The 17,602-nt window shown below is 41.5% G+C and overlaps 1 protein-coding gene across 4 annotated transcripts in view; it reads left to right on the top strand.

Annotated features, from left to right (window-relative positions):
- The window catches only part of PCSK5 (proprotein convertase subtilisin/kexin type 5), a 299,903-nt gene that overhangs the window by 19,390 nt on the left and 262,911 nt on the right, over positions 1–17,602 (top strand). For all 4 annotated transcript variants that reach the window (XM_073345119.2, XM_073345120.2, XM_073345121.2 and 1 more), the window contains exon 2: positions 11,540–11,644. In XM_073345119.2, coding sequence (XP_073201220.1) covers positions 11,540–11,644 — 105 coding nt within the window. The remainder of the gene's footprint in view (positions 1–11,539; positions 11,645–17,602) is intronic.

The following is a 17,602-nucleotide window of genomic DNA, read 5'->3' as shown; positions in this document are numbered from 1 at the left end:
TGATCAACATGATGGCCAAATATCACTTTGAATTCATTAGGAATTCTGTTGGTTTGGTCCTTTAAAATGCCAACAACTTGATGTTTTTACTCACTGTTTATTCAGTCCTTGAGTCCAGTTAGGGCCAATTTTGAGGTCCTTACTCAGTTTTTACTTGGGCCTGTAATGCACAGCCCTGCATTGAAGTGGTGTGGTGTCACATTGCTTCTAGGGAAACATTAGTAGGCATTCTTCCTCAGATGTTCAGAAAGAGTCCCTTGACTCTTCCTCCCCCTCCCTGAAATGCAGCACACCCCCATTTCCCATGCTGTGATAGAGGGAGGTGAGGCCATGAGCCCATTCTGTCCCATGCTTCTTCTTTTTTTGGGGTGCTGAAGGGACTGCAGTTTTCGGTAGCTCTTATGGGAGTCTCACTGGGAAGGCTCCTTGGGCCATTCTTTTCATTGCACATTCATGTAAAGGACAAATATATAAAGCTAACCCTTAGCTTTCATTTAGTCTTTAATCAGGCAATCTCCTATTACCATTATTGGAAGTTTCCCTGGATACGGTGCTCAAGATTTGGCCTACTATGAATATTATTTTCTTCAAAACATTCCAAGAGAAGTATCACTGGATACAATTAAATGTTGTCAATTAAAATCCCTAAGTAGTTTTATTTAAAACAACCAGCTAACCGCTCCCTCCTCTCCAACCTCATTTATAAGGAGAGAACAACTTCAGATTGAAATCCGCAGGATTTAAATAAATATATAATCCAAAAAAGCTGCCACAATCCTCTTTTGAAGGATTGTTCAGCCTGTTTAGAAGGGTGCTTTTAATGAATAATTCTTTGTGATTAAACCCATATGAATATGAAACTATTGATGCATTTCTGATCTTTTTAAAGGTCATCCTTCTTTTAAAAGATTACAGTGTTCCCTGAAAATTCTGACCTCTTTTATCATTGAATCTTTTCTCATTTTTCCAAAGACTGTTCACTTAAGGTTGTACTAGTGGAAAGTAAGACCTCACTCTTAAGTATCAAAACATTTTATTTCTTTTGATGATACGAAAGCATTACATGTTGCTAAATGTTTCTCAGCACTTCTCTTTTCATCGTGTAGTTTCAAATGTTGAATATGGTTTCCATGGTAGCACTGATGTACAAGAGACCCACTAGACAGAAGTTCATTTGCAATATTTCTTTCAGTGCATAACTGTACATTCTTTTTGTATTTGCATCATCTATTGATCCATAAATGTTTGTCCTGTGTATCCTGAGCTTTTTCAAGGTAGTTAATTATTTGTCTGCTGCATAGCCTAGAGGAAAGCTGATATATCTTTATATTGGTAAATATATTTTGGAATATGACCTACATTGGGAGCAGATTAGAGAAACTTTGATTATATAGGTGGTATACAAAATGCAGTATGTAATCTCATGTAAATAATTTTCATTATAAATTTTTTTTATTTTAGAAGTTCTTTAAAATTGTATATTCTCTAACATGCTATATCCACACTCTAATTACATTTTTGTGCTGAAATTTTTAAAGCTTCTTAATGGATTTAAATGTTCAATTCCTATTAACCATAAAACAGTGACTTTGAAAATCTCAGCCTTGATATTGAAATAGAACAGATGCAAAGAAGGCAAATTCAGTTGCAGTTATTGTTGCTCATTTTGTCCTGTTAACAAAGGCACATATAACAAGTTAAATGTCTAGAGAGTTTATTTTGGATTTCCTATTGAAGCACTTAACATACTAAGGTTTTTGTGGGATTTTTAAAGGAAAATGCAGCAGTATGTAAACAATAGTAATAACATTCTTATGCGAAAGAACATAATGCAGAGCTATTTTATGTTAATAGCTCAGTTTTTCATTTTAGACATCCACTGATTGAAAAACAAAATTGTACCTTTCCAGTTCAATATAAGTGCACAGGCAAAATTTCTCCATGCAAACAGCTGAAATACAGTGGAAAATTGCCCAAGGCTGCAAAGGAAGTCAGTAGTGGCATACATTACTTCAATAAGGTGTTATATTTTCTCTGTTTAAAAAAAAAAAAAAAAGAAGAGAGGAAATTTCAAGGATAAAGGACTTGCTATGTTTTGGGGGTAAAGCTGATTTATTTGAAACAGAAATAGTGATCTTCCTATTGTAACAGGAGGACGCAGTAATTAATCTTCCTTGTTTTATTCATGCACAAGTAATTCAGAAGAGAATCATCAACCTGTCTGTGTTACTAGTTGGCTGAACTCCTTTGTCTTGAGGACCAGGTTCTTTTCAGAAACTGATCAAGAAAACTCACTCACAACAATGCATTTTCTATCTGAGGGGCAGTTAATTAGCTTTTATTTTTGTCTGGAATTAGAGTTATGACCGTCCCTCATTTCAACCTATGAGACCGAGAAAAAATGGTTTAAGGGAACACAAACCATTATAGATATCTAAAACTCTGGTTCCCAAACTGCGGTACAAGCCCTCATGGGGGAATGTGAGACTGCTCTGGGGGCTAAGGAGGGGGGAAGTTACCACTATGCTGCTCAGCCTTGTCTTCACTGAAAAAAAAGGTGTATTTTTTGCCTGTCAGTAATGTGTGTGAGCTGTCTTGAGGTAAAAACACGGTGAAGACAAGGCACTTCCGTTTCACCATGAGGTAGACGAAGCAATGTCAGCCCCAGGTGATGGTATAGGCCTGCCCTTAGTGAGTTTCTGTCAGGATAAAACTAAAATGCCTCATCTTCAGCTGCGTTTTCACTTTGGGGTAGCTCACACTCAATAGTCACCCTGAGGTAAAAAAGCACACCTCTTTTAGCAGTGAAGACACGACCTCAGACTACAGCATAACTGATGAAAAAACAGAGGGAGATTCTCCACTCCAAGAACTGCCACTCTCTCCACTCCTGTCTCCGACAGGCCACTAGATTTGGGGGGGTGAGGGTGGGTTGAACAGCAGGAGAGGGTCAGACAGTGCTAAGCACCCATGCTTTGAAAATCAGATACCTTTAAGGTGTCTCAGATTGGGCACACACAAACTGAGGAACCCAAAATCACTTGCCACTTTTGAAAATCTTGGCCTTTATTTTTCCATTTATTTATTTCATTTTATGTTCTCATATATTGGCATTTTGTGGGGATGGAGGAAGGGCTCATTTCCATAGTATCTGCATACTTCAGAAAGGAGTTTCCAGGAATGCCACTGAAGTCATACTCTGATCTTTGGCAGATACTGAGCTGTTATTCTGAGGAATGTCACCACCGTTCAGAGGTACAGATTTGGCAATGTTGTGTAAACGTATTTGTTCCCTACCAGACTGGAGTACTAGCCTGAAGGGAAAACAAAGGGAATAGGGGAGAGATATGCATTGGCATCTGAGAATACCAGTTAAGCCCAACTATTAGGCCTGGACTATACTACAAAGTTAGATAGACATAAGCCATCTTTTGTCGACCTAGTTGCACGTGTCTGTACTTAAATTTGTCTCCCACCAATGTAAGTGCCCCGTTACAGTAACACCCTCTATCCAAGCAGTGTGGAGCCATGGTCAATGTACTGAGGTCAACGTAGCAAGAGTGTAGACACTGTGTTTCTTAGGACCGTTAGGATCAATCTAACAGCTGTCCCACAATGCCCAATACTGACTGTTCTGGTTACAATTGTGAACTCTACTTCCCCAGGGTCCTGGAGACTGGAAAGCTCTCCTCCCCTTTAAAGCCCTATGAATTTTTGAAATAACTTTTCCTGATTGTCTGACTTGGTGAGCACACCTAGCAGCTAGCTCTTCATTGTTGTGTGCTACTGCCCAGCTCACCATGCCAGCTACTCGCTCCAGATATGCGCCAGCTTGGAGTAAACAGGAGGTATTGGATCTCCTGGGCTTGAGGAGAGAAGAGGCTGTGTAAGCACAGCTACGGACCAGCAAAAGAAACATGACTATCTACGAGCAGATTGCATGGGGGATGCAGGAAAAAGGGTATGACAGGGATCAGCAGCCATGCCACATGAAAACAAAGAAACTGTGTTAAGCGTATCAGAAGGCCAAGGAGGCAAACAGTCGATCTGGTGCTGAGCAACAGACCTGCCGCTTTTACAAAAAGCTGCACGCCATACTTGGCAGAGACCACACTGCCACCCTGCAGATCACCATGGATACCTCTGAGGAGCTGGAGTCACAGGCCAATGGTGTGAACAGTGAGGAGGAGGATGGGGAAATACATGACCGGGGGGTCCAGCAACGCCACAAGCTAGGACCTGTTTGAGACTCCGCTGCAGACCAGTCGAGCATGGGTGAGCCTGATGCAGGGAAAGCATCCTCGGGTAAGCATATAAATTTATTTCCCATTATAGTGATGGTGCCCCCATGTTGACAGGACACAACTATCAAGTTTTCATTGAAGTACACTTTTCAAAAAGTACAACAAAGAGAGGCAGCGTTGTTATCTGCTTTTCATTCCCCTGTGGAGTTAGGCAAGGGGGAGCCATGCGGAGCAGTTTGTTTATGTACACAGCGCTGTCCCTTGAATCCTCCTGGGAGATCTCAATGAAACTTTCATGGAGGTACTCAGCAATCCTTTCCCAAAGGTTTCTAGGGATGACAACCTTATTTTTCCCGCCATTGTAGGACACTTTCCCATGCTAGTCAGCGATAACTTCAGCAGGCACTATTGCAGTAGACAAGCTAGCAGCATATGGACCCAGGCAGCTTTTGGATGCCAGTAGCAGCTGTGCTCTCTCTGCCTTTGTTACCCTCCTATGGAAAATGGTGCCAGTATTCAGTGTCATTGCCCTGTACTCATAGTTTTATGCAACTAAGCAATTCCCTCATCCCTGGTGGGCCACACTCAGTGAGTGGCACAATGCATAAGCATGCTGAAGCAAAAGTGTCAATAGACACGTCTTGTTTAAAATTTCAGGGGAGCAAGGGAAGGGAGTTTTGAATCTTCACTTTTGCTTTCCATTGTGACTATATTGACAATGGTTTACCTCTGTGTGTTTTATCTGCAGCTGCTGCCTTTGAAGCCTTGAAGGGTCTCCCCTCCACAGCCACGGAATGCCTGAGCTAGATAAGGAGGAGAATGAAGAGGACTCAGGATGACATGTTCAGTGAGATGTTGCAAGCCAGTGCGGCATCGGACCATGAGCAAAGGGCCTGGAGGGTGAATACTGCAGACAGCCTGGAGAAGAAAAGAGTGGACAGGAGAAAGGCCCAGGAGTCCCAGCAGGAAGAGAAGGAGATGCACCAGGACATAATGGAGCTTCTCTGGCAGCAAACAGAGATGCTGTAGACTCTTGTGGACCTATGGGTGGACTCTTGTGGGCTAACCTCTCTTTGCAATCCACAAAGAAGAACTCCATTACAGTACCTCCCAATTTCCCCCCTCCCCAAACATTCCATGTAGCATCAGAGGCCGCATCCCTACCCACACCAGTCCACCCCTGGGCACAATAAAGACAATCACAGCTTCACATACACTGACCCGAGAGAGCCATGGTTGCTGTATATGTAGGTAAAAGTAGACATGAATGTTCTTTCCCCTTGTTAAGTTCTGGTCCATTAATGTATTAAGTGTTTACTGTATTTGCATTTAAATTTCACTGATTTTTCTTTGCATTGATTTTGTTACTGAATAAAATTCTGTTATTGGGAAAATAATTTTTATTCGTTCATAATATATGCTGCAGAGTGCCTCGAAGTTCTGAAAGCAAACGATTACTTGTTACTGCACAGTATGACACAACTCATAGGATCAATGACAAACACAGTGTGATAATCATAAGTGTACAGCAAGCACCACAAAATTCCTAAAGGTCCCAAAAACAGCAGGTCCAGGTAGAGAACAGTACTACACAATCCATTACTGTGGCTCACTGTCAATGTGCTTTTTCACAGCCTCCCTGAGCCGTATAGCTCCACATTGAGCTCTTATAATAGCCTTTGTGTCTAGCCATTCAAAGTTAGCAGACAGCCACTTCTGCTCTCCACCCTGGCTGCTACTGTTCGCCCTCTGCCTCACAGATTTTATGCAGGACAGAGCAGGCAGCTATAACCCTTGGTATGTTTTTTTCACTGAGATCCACTGTCATGAGTAAACAATACCAGTGTCCCTTCAATCTACCAAAAGTTCATTCTACTCTCATTCTGCACCAGCTGAGCTAGTAGTTAAATCGTTCCTTGTTGATCTCAAGGTGGCCTGTGTATGGCTTCATGAGCCACAGAGGCAAGGAATAGGCTCGATCCCTCAGGATCACTACTGGCATTTCAACATTGCCAATGGTAATCCACCAGTTAGGAAAAAAAGTCCCTTCTTATAGCTTTCCAAACAGTCCTGTGTTCTTAAAGATGCGAGCATTATGCATCTTCCGGGACAAGCCAACACTGTTAATGAAGCGTCCCCAGTGATCCACCAGTGCTTGCATATCCATAGAAAAGTAGTCCTTTCTGTTGATGGACTCTGTAGCAAGATGGTCTGGTGCCAAAATAAGGATATGCATGGCATTTATCGCTCCACTGCAGTTTGGGAACCCCATTGCTGCAAATCTATCCACTATCATCCTGCACATTGCCAAAAGTTACAATCCTGTTTATGAGGAGATGATTAATGACCCTGCACATTTGCATGACAATGGTCCCCACACTGCATTTTCCAACTCCAAAATGATTTCCACTGACCAGCAGCAATCTGGCGTTGCAAGTTTCCACAGTGTGATCACCAATTGCTTCTCCACTGACAGTGCAGCTCTCATTTTGATGTCCCTGCGCTGGAGGACTGGACAAGCTTGGCACACAGACCCAGGAATGTGACCTTGCGCATCCCTAAGTTCTGATGCCACTGCTCATCATCGCAAGCGTGTGTTACCATGCGATCCCACCAGTCGGTGCTTGTTTTTCAGGTCCAGAAGCAGTGCTCCATCATCTGCAGCTGCTTCTTGAACTCCACCAACAACATTGAATTGGTTCTCACTGTGTTCCACAGCAATCTGTCCTCCAAGAAATCATCATGTTCCCCGCTCATTCAGTTCTTCTTACAGCTCTGCAAATACCGGAGGATCTTGCTTCCTGTGCTTGCAAAACTTAGGACAATAGTGCAGAGCTGTTCAGGCTCCATACTTTTGTCAGAGATGATGGAGAGTGAGGAGGGCTGTGCAGGTTCGTGGGATTTTTTTTTAAAGGCACGAAAATTATGGGATATAGATGACATTATGGGATGGAAACTGTTGCAAGCTATGAAGCTGAACCCTTGTTCTCAGTCAACCCTGCACGACTTATTTCAGTTCCAACATGTATTGCCAAAACTTCCCAAAAGAGCGTGCTGGACAGTGGCAGGTTGCACATGCACAAGCGATATGCTAACTGCAGTGGCTTTATGCCGATGTAACTTGTCGACCAAAGCTTGTAGTGTATTCATGGCCTTAAGTGAAAAGGCAAAATAGCAGCCTCTGCCTCTTTTAAACATACTGACTGCCACAATGGCTTTAACTTGCTGCTTCAGTGCAGGACAAGACCAGAGCACGCAGCAATGTCAGTAACAGGGTAGTTTTGTTGTTGTTTTAATCATGGCTGACAGAAATAATCCGAAAAACTCATTTACTCCTCAGGAGCAGGGGGCTGGGCTGCAAAACCAATGGGAGTGGCAGGGAGCTGACATATTTGGAAAGAAGTCTGCTCGTCATTGTTGGCATTTCAGCTTGAGTAGTTTCCTGCAGCTGTGATCTTCTCTGTCTCTTCTATTTAAGTTCTTTACTAATTGGCCAGCTTTTTGGTGCCTGAAACTGTACAAAACTGAAAGCAAGTCACTCTTTAACCTTACCGTGCTGAAGCATGTATGGGGAAATGATATGAGGCCTAATACCTTGTAGAATGTTTACTAAATAACACATCATGGGTGAGATTCCCCTTTCTCAGCACAACACGAGAGTAAATGGGCTTTGTTTGAAGAAGTAGGTTGGGGATTTGGGTAATTAATCCATATCTTACTCTACAGTCAAATTTCCTGGCAGCTCCACAGCCCGCTGAGGGCTGCTGTTCCTGCCCTGGTCTGGTGGATCCACCACTGTGCAGAACTATCAGTAACATCGCACCAAGGTGACAGAAGGCAAGAAGCACAGAGCCTACTTTTGGCACTGGAGAAGCGGCTACAGTGTGATTCACTATTGAAGAGTGGCTTGTAGGAAAGAAACACCCTCCTGCATGGTCTGCCTGCTTGGAATGTGAGCTGGAGACAGGATTTACGCCTTGGGCAGTTCATACCTCTCCATTGCTATGTGGCTGGATTGTGCAAATTGTACGTGCCACTGAGTCAGTAGCACTGCAGAGCTTCACTCCCCCCTAGAGAGCTAAGGACAAAGTCAGGACCTGCATGATATGCAAGTTCCCCAGTACACAGGGAGAGGGCAAAGGCTGCACTGTTGTTTAGCATTGTGAAGCCTGTTTTCTCTTGGTGAGTTCAGCCTGTGGAGGGGCCAGTGTGGGAGGAACTCCTCCATGCCTCCTTATGTATAATTTATATAATATACAATTATAATTAAAAATTACTACAAAATCTTCAAAAAGTTGAAATCAAAAGAATATGTTGTAAATGACCAGAATGTTCCTTCAAAGAATTTTGAAATTTTCAATTTTGGCTTGGATTTGGCTTCAATTTTGATTTGGAACAAAGCTAAATTTCAAAATCCTCAAATCCTTTGTGAAAGAGAACTTCCATCCTCTGCACAGACCTAGTGATTTGTGTGCCCACGGCTGCACAGAGGTAGCAGTTACTGCACTCCCCTGGTTGCAGGGACTGCCAGGTGTCTTCCTTACTGAGGCAGAATTTGTAGGGTGGAGAATCCTCCCTTCCCTCCCAATTCCCCTGCAAGGGCCAGGGAAACTCTGAATGTCTGTCTACAGATTCAGGTAGTCTACCGCGTATCACAGATCCCATTCGGCTCATGGTCAGAAGGTTATGTTTGCAACCAGAAGGAGTAGAAACTTCTAGTCTAAATCAAACTTTAAATTCTATGGAAACTGATGGATAAGTCCCTTCCCACCAGAGAAGGTTTCCTATTTCCCATTATCAAATGGGCAAGTAATTTTGTGAGCCCTGCTGACGTGCTGCTATACAGGATCAATGGAAATGTTCAGTTGTTGCTGCAACCAGCCCTACAGAACAGCCTGGTGAATGTATGTAATGTACTCAATATGGAGTTTATCATCCGTCACAAGCTTTCTGAGGACACTCCAAGGTTCAGTGAGGTAGAGGAACTGAGTCACTGTATCTGTATCCTGAGTTATCCTTATGCTACTTTCAGAGTTAAAGCTGCCTTAGGGAAAATATATTTCAAGAACTAAACCAGAAGTTTTGCTGTTGTTTCACAGTAATGATGATGTGTTGGCTAATTTCTTCAAAGTTAACTCAAATTCTTATCTGTAATAAAGCAGGCAAGACATCCTAATCATAGTAGGGATGCATGTGTTTGTTTGCACATACATGTGGTTCTCTATGGTCCAAGGATTTTGAGGGTCTAAGTAAATTCCCATTAAGTTAAAGGAGGGTAATAAATTTTTTAGTACACTACTGCTTTACTATGAGAAAGCACTGGCTCTCACTGAATAGGAATCAAATTCCATTTCCAAGATTTGGGCTTCTTTGATCCCACTAGTATTTATTAACCTAATCCAGTGTTTCTCAAATGCAGCCAGCATGACGACATGCGGCCACCAGGGGCTTTTCTTGCAGCCACAGCCTCCTGGGTGATGATTGTGGGGGTGGGGGAGCAGTAGCCCCTCACTCAGGGCCTCTAGCAGGAGTTGAGCCTTGGCCCCTCTGGAGAAACAAACACTGTAGGAGCAAGCAGCCAGTGAGTTCCACACATTCCTGGGGTGGTGGGGTCAGGCTTCAGCCCAGGGGTGGCGGGCAGCTCCTCCCCCAAATAAATATGACAGAATTCTGTGTTTGCAGTTCTGTGCAATGGTGAAATACAGACCTACTTGCTTTGTGACTGCAGAGTGTGTGTGTGTGTGTGTATAAACAAGGAGTTACAGTAGAGGCTCATTAATCCATACTAATGAGAGGGAGGCTATAGAAGATTAAAGTTGTGTTTAATGTTGTGGTTTAGTGAATATGCAAAAAATGCAATTAAAGCAACAAACAAACAAGAAATCCCCAGGCTCCTGCATCAAACATACTGCAGAACCTCATAAATCTTCATAAATGGGCCGAGACCTTGCGTAAACTGGTAAAGTTTGAATGCTGCCAATGCTGGGGTGAGGACTAGATCTGGCACCACTGATTAGTTTAAAGCACCCTAGCCTTGTTTCTGGCATTGTGAGCTCCAGCACAGGGGCTAGGAGGTGATAAAGTGTTCTGCATTGTCCTGTAGGCAGCACAGAGCCAGAGACTTTAGTCTTCATGAATCCTAAAAACAGATCCTTGGAGCCCTATTGTGTTTTCCTGCCAGTTCTCCTAGAACTTTGCTTTAAGGTTGAACACTTGAGTTATTTCCTGTATACTTGTCTTTATTAGGGGCTATTAATTCAAAACACAGAATCCTTGAGGTTAGATAGCTATTCTTCCATCATCTTTTGTGATTTCATTCAGATTTGTTTTCAAAACTAAGCCAGATTTTCTTTCTAAGGTCATTTGAGTGTTTACAATTTTAATAAATGTTGTTAAAAATAAGCAAAAAAAGGAGATCTGAACACTCTGTTAATTTAAATAAAGGATCTTCCTCTAAGATTTACAACTATTATGGTATTTTCTTGAAGGCCAAATTTTAAAATGCTTAGGGGAAGCATTTTCCCTAGGCCAAAGATGTTGGGTGTGTGTGGATGTATATGAGTAATGTCTTAAAAGTCTGGCTATCCATTATAACACAGGTGTAAATGATTTAAAATTTGTTACTACAAAGATTAGTGCTGGGTAAAACCAACAACATTGCCAGACTATACTGAAGTGATGGAGACAAAGTAATTTGAATTCTGTTATTTAGAAGTTGCCCATTTTGACTTCTCATAACTTGAATAAGCACTTCTAGTAATTGATTAAGAGTTCTGACGTTACTCCTCCCTTTCCCCCCCAAAAATCATATATTTATATTCCTTTGTGAATGGTATGATGCTTAGAACTTTTTGGGGGTAAGTTAATGACATAAATAACCTATTGTGCATTTTATAGTACATTTCCTTGAGCAAACTAGATGGAATGCTTTTTAATATAGCTATTTGATGATTTTTATACTTGCCATGTGAAGACAGTCTGGATATAGATTGATATAGAATTACTTAAAATGCTGCATATAAATTAAACATTAAAAAAGGTAGATACAGACAGGCTAAGCAGCTCAATTATAATAGTTGGTTTTGCAGTTGCTGCCTCAAGGACACTCCATCCATTTCATATCCTATGTCCTTCTTTTGAAAGATGATCACTGGGGTTCAAGTAACGTTTCAGCACAGCAGGAAATTGCATAATTTATAGTCCTTTAAAAAATGAAAAACTGAAAACTGCTTTTCATAAATTAAATCTCTCTCTCTCTCTCTCTCTTTTCCTCCCCTGTCTCTTCCTCCCAACAGATTGGAGCACTGAAGGATTACTACCACTTCTATCATAGTAAAACAATTAAAAGGTCAGTTCTCTCAAGTAGAGGTACCCACAGCTTCATTTCAATGGAACCAAAGGTAAGAAAATCCAGCTAGGCAAGCATCTGAGGCAAAAGCTTCTGCATTTTTAATTTGAAACGTCATATCAGGAAACATTTGCCTGGATGGCAGCTAGCTTTACAAGAGTGGATATACTATCTGTTCACCAAGGTACATTAAGATGAAACAAAGACAAATACCATATTATTAACTGATGTGCTATCCTCAGAACATAATGTTCACCGTTGTTCCTGGGGGAGATGTACTATAAGAATTTTGTTAATGTACTAATCTTTATGTCATGCCTTGCAAGTTTAAACTCCCAAGAATAACCTTAAAAAGAACAGGAGTACTTGTGGCACCTTAGAGACTAACAAATTTATTCGAGCATAAGCTTTCGTGAGCTACAGCTCACTTCATTGGATGCACCTTAATAACCTTAACAGACTGCTGTTTTCTTGTCAGCTGCCTTTGCGAATGAAAATGTGCAAAGTAGGATGATATCCCCATGGTTTGGTGGTATTTATTGGCTTTTTATGGTCATTTAGTGAAGTAGGGGAATTAAGATTTGCACACTCTTTTCCATGTTCCTTTTAATTAATCCTTATTCCTTATTTTATATTAAAGGACCTTTTTTATTTGAAATGTGGCATCTCACCCTGCATCACATATTTAGTCTTAGCAAATTTTTGATGTTGGGTAACTGAGGGCATTGGGTAATACTGGCCATTCTATTATAGCATTGCACAATATTTTATCTTATAATTGTGGCTGAGAAAGCATTTTTATTGCAAGCCCCTAATTTCAGTTGTTTTGTAACTTCTCCCCCAAACAACCTTGGAGTTGGAATTTCTTATGTGTTTCCTCAACCAAGAAATGAATGTTTTTGAAAAGTTTGAGGAAAAATCATTAAGCTTTTTTATTTTATTCAAGTGTGAAAAAAACCTTAGTGTTTTTCAAGAGTTAGCACTTGGAGTATATAAACATAGCATGTTGATCCCCCTTACTGAGAAATTTATGCTTTACTAACCTTGAAAAAAAGTTAAGTATAAAAATTATCAACGAATAAAAGCAGAATGCTGCACATGTGTAGTATGTAGTTTCCCAGGGAGGTAAATGTCACACACAGACACGGAGTGGTGAATCCTGCTTTCCTAGTGGTGTGGAAGGCTGTGTAGGAAGCATAAGTAGGGTAGTTTTGCTACAGGATGTGGGGTGTCTACAAAGGAGGTTCTCACACAGTGTATGGCTAAACCGTGTTCTCTAAGGGCTCCATCAACCTTATTGTTCAGGTTGTTTCAGTGATAAACATGGAGAGGGTCAGGGGCAAGGCTGGAGGGTCCAGGAATACTCAGATTCACTGAACAAATACCAAGTGCTCGCCCCCACATAGGCAGTAGTGCAAATGGAGTGGAAACCATTTGCATCTTTTAGCAACTGCCCCAGCACATGTGAGTCTTCTGTGGGCACAGAGCTAGTGTAGCTGACTTTGTTGTACACAGACACCACCTAGCACAAACACTGTGGCTATATCCAGCTGCTGTATGGTCCCTTTTGGATCACTCACAACATTCCTAGATTAGAGCAGCCTTGAGCGAAGTATGGGGAAGGACTAAGGCAGAGCTGAACAAAGAATCAGGGAGACATAACCAGTTCCCTGATGGTCCCTTGCTGTGCCAAGTAGATTTTGGCCACATCAGAGAATCTGTCCCATCAAATACTACTAATGGACACTTGATTGGTAATCATAACTATGAATTTCTTGATTTTATTTTTTAAATTATATTACTGTAGCACCCAAAAACTCCAATCAGGGTTGAGGTCCCATTGTGCAATACAAACAATGAAGACACATAGCCTTGGTGGTGTTTTAGATTCTAAGAGGAGTTTACAATCTAAATAGGTGAACACTAGCATTTGTGGACTTTCCAAACTGTTTAAAAGTAGCTTCCTTGTAACTTAAAATCGTCTTCCAAGTGACAAAATAACACCCATACTTAATTATACATTTGATTTGAAAATGGTGACATTATTTTAGTACACAAAATGAATGTAAAACTGCATATGTGCAACTCATGATGGGGTCAGCCCTGAAAGCTTCCGTTCTTCCTCTTTCTATGGGTATTTTGACTTCAGGATTGAACTAAATTTTAAAAAAAAATAAAATAAAGATAAAATACTGGGCCCAGTTTTAAAGGGGCATTTACTCAAACCCCATCTTGGTGCTCAGAATTAATTGCAGGTAAATCCCACCTGTTAGTTGTGTTAATTCTATGGCATTACCTCCACTTAATGGGAATTCAGGAAGTTAATACTACTATTTTGTAGTCTTGTATTTCTAAACTACTTGTATGCATAGTGTTGTCTTTGACTGTGTGAACACAAAGGGCCAGATTCCTAGTTGGCATAAGTTAGTGTAGCTCTATTCATTTCAATGGAACTATGACACTTTATGACAGTGTCTCTCTTTCTAGATATTTATGAATTTGGTTATTAATGCCTTAGAAACATTTTAACTGATTGGGATTAGGAAGAAACTTCCCTTATGGTCAAGTTATCCCTTCAATTTCTTTGAACTCAATGGAGCTGGGCCCATTTCCAGTAGCCAAGAATCTGGGTCCAGACAATTCATTAATACTGCTCTGTTTGATTTTCCTGTAAGTTGTTCTTACTCTATTACTGTTTGTTCCCAGTTATTTCAGATACACTTGCAGGAACTTCCTTCGGCCTTTGTTTACATCCTGCATAAATTATTAATAGGACCCATATTTTTAAAAATGGCATCTGCGGTTTTATGGGCAGTTACCATGATTTCTTACACAAGTCAGATAAATGGGTGAACAAAAGGCTAATTTTGCATCTAACTGATTAATTAGTTAAATGTACATGCTGGCTTTGAAGATCTAGGGTTTGGTTCTCATTCTCATTTAAACGAAGGCCACTTTACACCACTCTGGCAGTGTAGAAAGGCCTTAAAGTTGGCATAAATTAGACGTGTGTAGAGTACACATTTTCAAAATTTGGCCCAATGTTTACATGAACCCTACTCTGTCTTTAAATGAGCATGTAAACGATATTCAGCATAGTAGAATTTTGTCCGTATATTGAGAAATGTATTTATTAGCGTCTGCTGCGAGCCCTTTGCGCCTCAGCTCAGGAATGTACGTTGGCACCGCCAAGAGAGGATATCAATTAGATACTTTTAGAGGAGGAATGGTCAAAGTGAGCGCCTGTGGTCACATGTAGACCTCCAGCACTCTTAACGTAGCCTAGCACAGAACTCTGCAGAGTGGAGAGGTTCACACAGAGCTTTCTTCAAAGCAGCACTGCTAGAGTGCGGTTACTGAGCATGTCATCGCCGGTTGCAGCTTGCTGTAAAAATTGATAGAAAGATAGGCAGGAGAGGGGCCAAGATCCAAAGCAGGGATCTGTATCATGCACCAAATTAAAGTGTTGCCCCAAGTCGATAGTGGGTAGGCAAATGATAAGACAGAACAAAACTCCCTGGCCTTTCTAACAAGCTTCACCCCCACCAACTAAACTCTTGCAGCGTTCACTGTAAACTGTTGCGGTTCAATACAAGACAGGACACGGCTTTAGGCGAGCAAGCAGGCTGGTTTGCTGACGGGATTGCCCCTGTCAGCTTTTCCACCTCTCTTTTATTTCTCTCCCCTCTGCGCATTACATACTCTGACCGCAAAAGGCATCAATAAAGAAAATAATATGACTTTGATTAATATTCTTATTTACCAGCCTCTATCTACTACAATCCTTGTTCTCAGGCCTTGAGCCCAGTCCAAGGAAGCTTCCCATGGTTCATGTCCTCTGAGCGACTTCCCATGGTCCATGTCCTTGGACGGAGCAGTGTGTGCACCGCTCCTACACAACAGTCAGGGTGTGCCCTGAATGTTTCCAGGTGCATGAACTCTGCATGAACCCTTCAGTAAACCCCTCCTCAGCAGTCGTGTGCTCCTCTGTCATCCCTCCATAGAGTGCTTTGAAGAGTCCTTTTGGGAATGTTAGTGCGTATGTATGGGGGTGAAGCGTGATCAGAGTCAATCCATGACTAGTGAAGGGTATGGAGAGCTGCAGAGGGTGTTGGGGACCCTCTCTGCTCCCTTCTGTGCTTACCTGACTTTCCTTTAGAATCCTTAATTGGGATTAGGAAGAAACTTCCTTATGGTCAAGTTAGCTGTTCAATTTCTTGGTGCAGAATTTCCCTATGGAGGAATGAAGCAGGTAAGGCACCCCTCAGTATTTTCCCCAGGACTATTCATTGTTTATAGTGTGCCAGCAGAAGGGGTTGCTAACGGGAAGGAGAGCTGAAATATGAGTGTGATCTCAGGCCATGTCTACACTACCATGCTACAGCCATGCTGCTGTAACCCTGTCGTGGTGATGCAGACTACATTGACGGATGGAGTTTTCCACTCCACTTCCCCGAACGACGGTAGCTAGATCCATGGATGCATTCTTCTGTTGACAGAGCTGTGTCTATATTGGGGGTTAGATTGACCTAACTATAATGCTAGGGTGTGTGGATTTCTCACACTCTTGAGTACTCATGCTAGGTCAACCTAAGTTTTACATGTAGACCCAGCCTCAGTTACACAGGTGTAAGTAAGATCAGAATTGAGCTCTTCTTGCACCAATGGGAATACAGTTTAAAGTAGGTGTCAGTAATGGAGCCCACACATGAAATTAACCACACATCACAATAACGTACACATATGAAATACAGAAGTCTATGCAATGAGTGAATTTATTTTAGGTTATTTTTTTAAAAAATAAACAAAGGGCCAGCATTGAAAGGCACAGAAAATCAGGACCATGATCTATAATGTGTAACATACCCTGAAAACATCTGAAAAATCAAGTTAGCATACATGAGTGATGTATAAGGCTCTGTAGTACAATACTTAAAAAAAGAACGACACTAAAAATCTTAATAATTTTACTTAATAAAGTAAAATAAATTTTACTTAATAAGTTTACTTAATAATTTGCCATTTAGAATCTCATATCTGTGCCTTAATTTCAAATGATGTAAATACAAGCTAAAGCGAGTCCAGTTTTTCTCACTGAGTCCCCAATGCCCTGCATGACAAGAGAAATGGAGATCTGAAAAATGAAATGTTGCTCAGAGCAGTGCTGCTTAAGTATGAATTTAATAATTCAAGTACCATGTTGTAACTCCATCTGTGAAATTTTCAGTTTACAAATGAGGAAGGCATTTACAGTACTAGTGTTTGTGGGCATTGTTTTTAGTCTAGAACCATCTCACCTTTTGATTTTGTTAAATTCCTTTTATACAGTAGTAGTTTGGTTCACTCCATATTAGAATTTTTTCATACTCTGAAAGATTAAAGTGTTTGAGGCCCAGCCCTTCTTCTACTGAAATCAATAGCAAAGCTTGGATTGACTTCAGTGAAGCTAGGATTTGGCTCATGTTGCTGACATTTCACACTGTCACTACCACCTGTTCAGTTCCACTGGTGGCAGCAACATCGCTATTGTATGACATCTAACTCTATTAAGAGCAGATCTATGTGACCTGGTGCTTAAAATGCCACTTTTTGTCAGCACCACTTCTGCACTGGTTCTGCTACCAGAGCAGAACTGGTGGTAACAACAGTGACAACTCTTAGCCAAACTGCCTTAGTGTAAACAAGGCCTGTATGTGCAGAGCTGTCCTCTAGGAGGATCACACAGTGTGACAAAGACGGGGCAGCTGTAAGAGAGTGGTGGAAGGCAGGTATATAAGAATGATAAAGACCATTTCCCCTATAAGCTGAAAATGGGTTACCTCCGGTCAATTAGGGACACCCGAGTCCAATTAGGGGCTGCCTGAGACCTTGAAAAAGTCCTCCTCCTGTGAGAGATTGGGAGGAGAGACAAGGTACTGCAGGGCTAGTGGAAACAGGGAGAAAGGCCGCTCCAATGTGGATGGCTGCTCTCCTCCCTACAGGGGAAGCTATATAACAGACTGCCTGTTTA

This window comes from Lepidochelys kempii, chromosome 5, assembly GCF_965140285.1.
Source record: "Lepidochelys kempii isolate rLepKem1 chromosome 5, rLepKem1.hap1, whole genome shotgun sequence".
Taxonomy (NCBI): Eukaryota; Metazoa; Chordata; order Testudines; family Cheloniidae; genus Lepidochelys; species Lepidochelys kempii.
The sequence above is the reverse complement of the archived record's forward strand: the minus strand, read 5'-3'. Positions and strand labels throughout refer to the sequence as shown.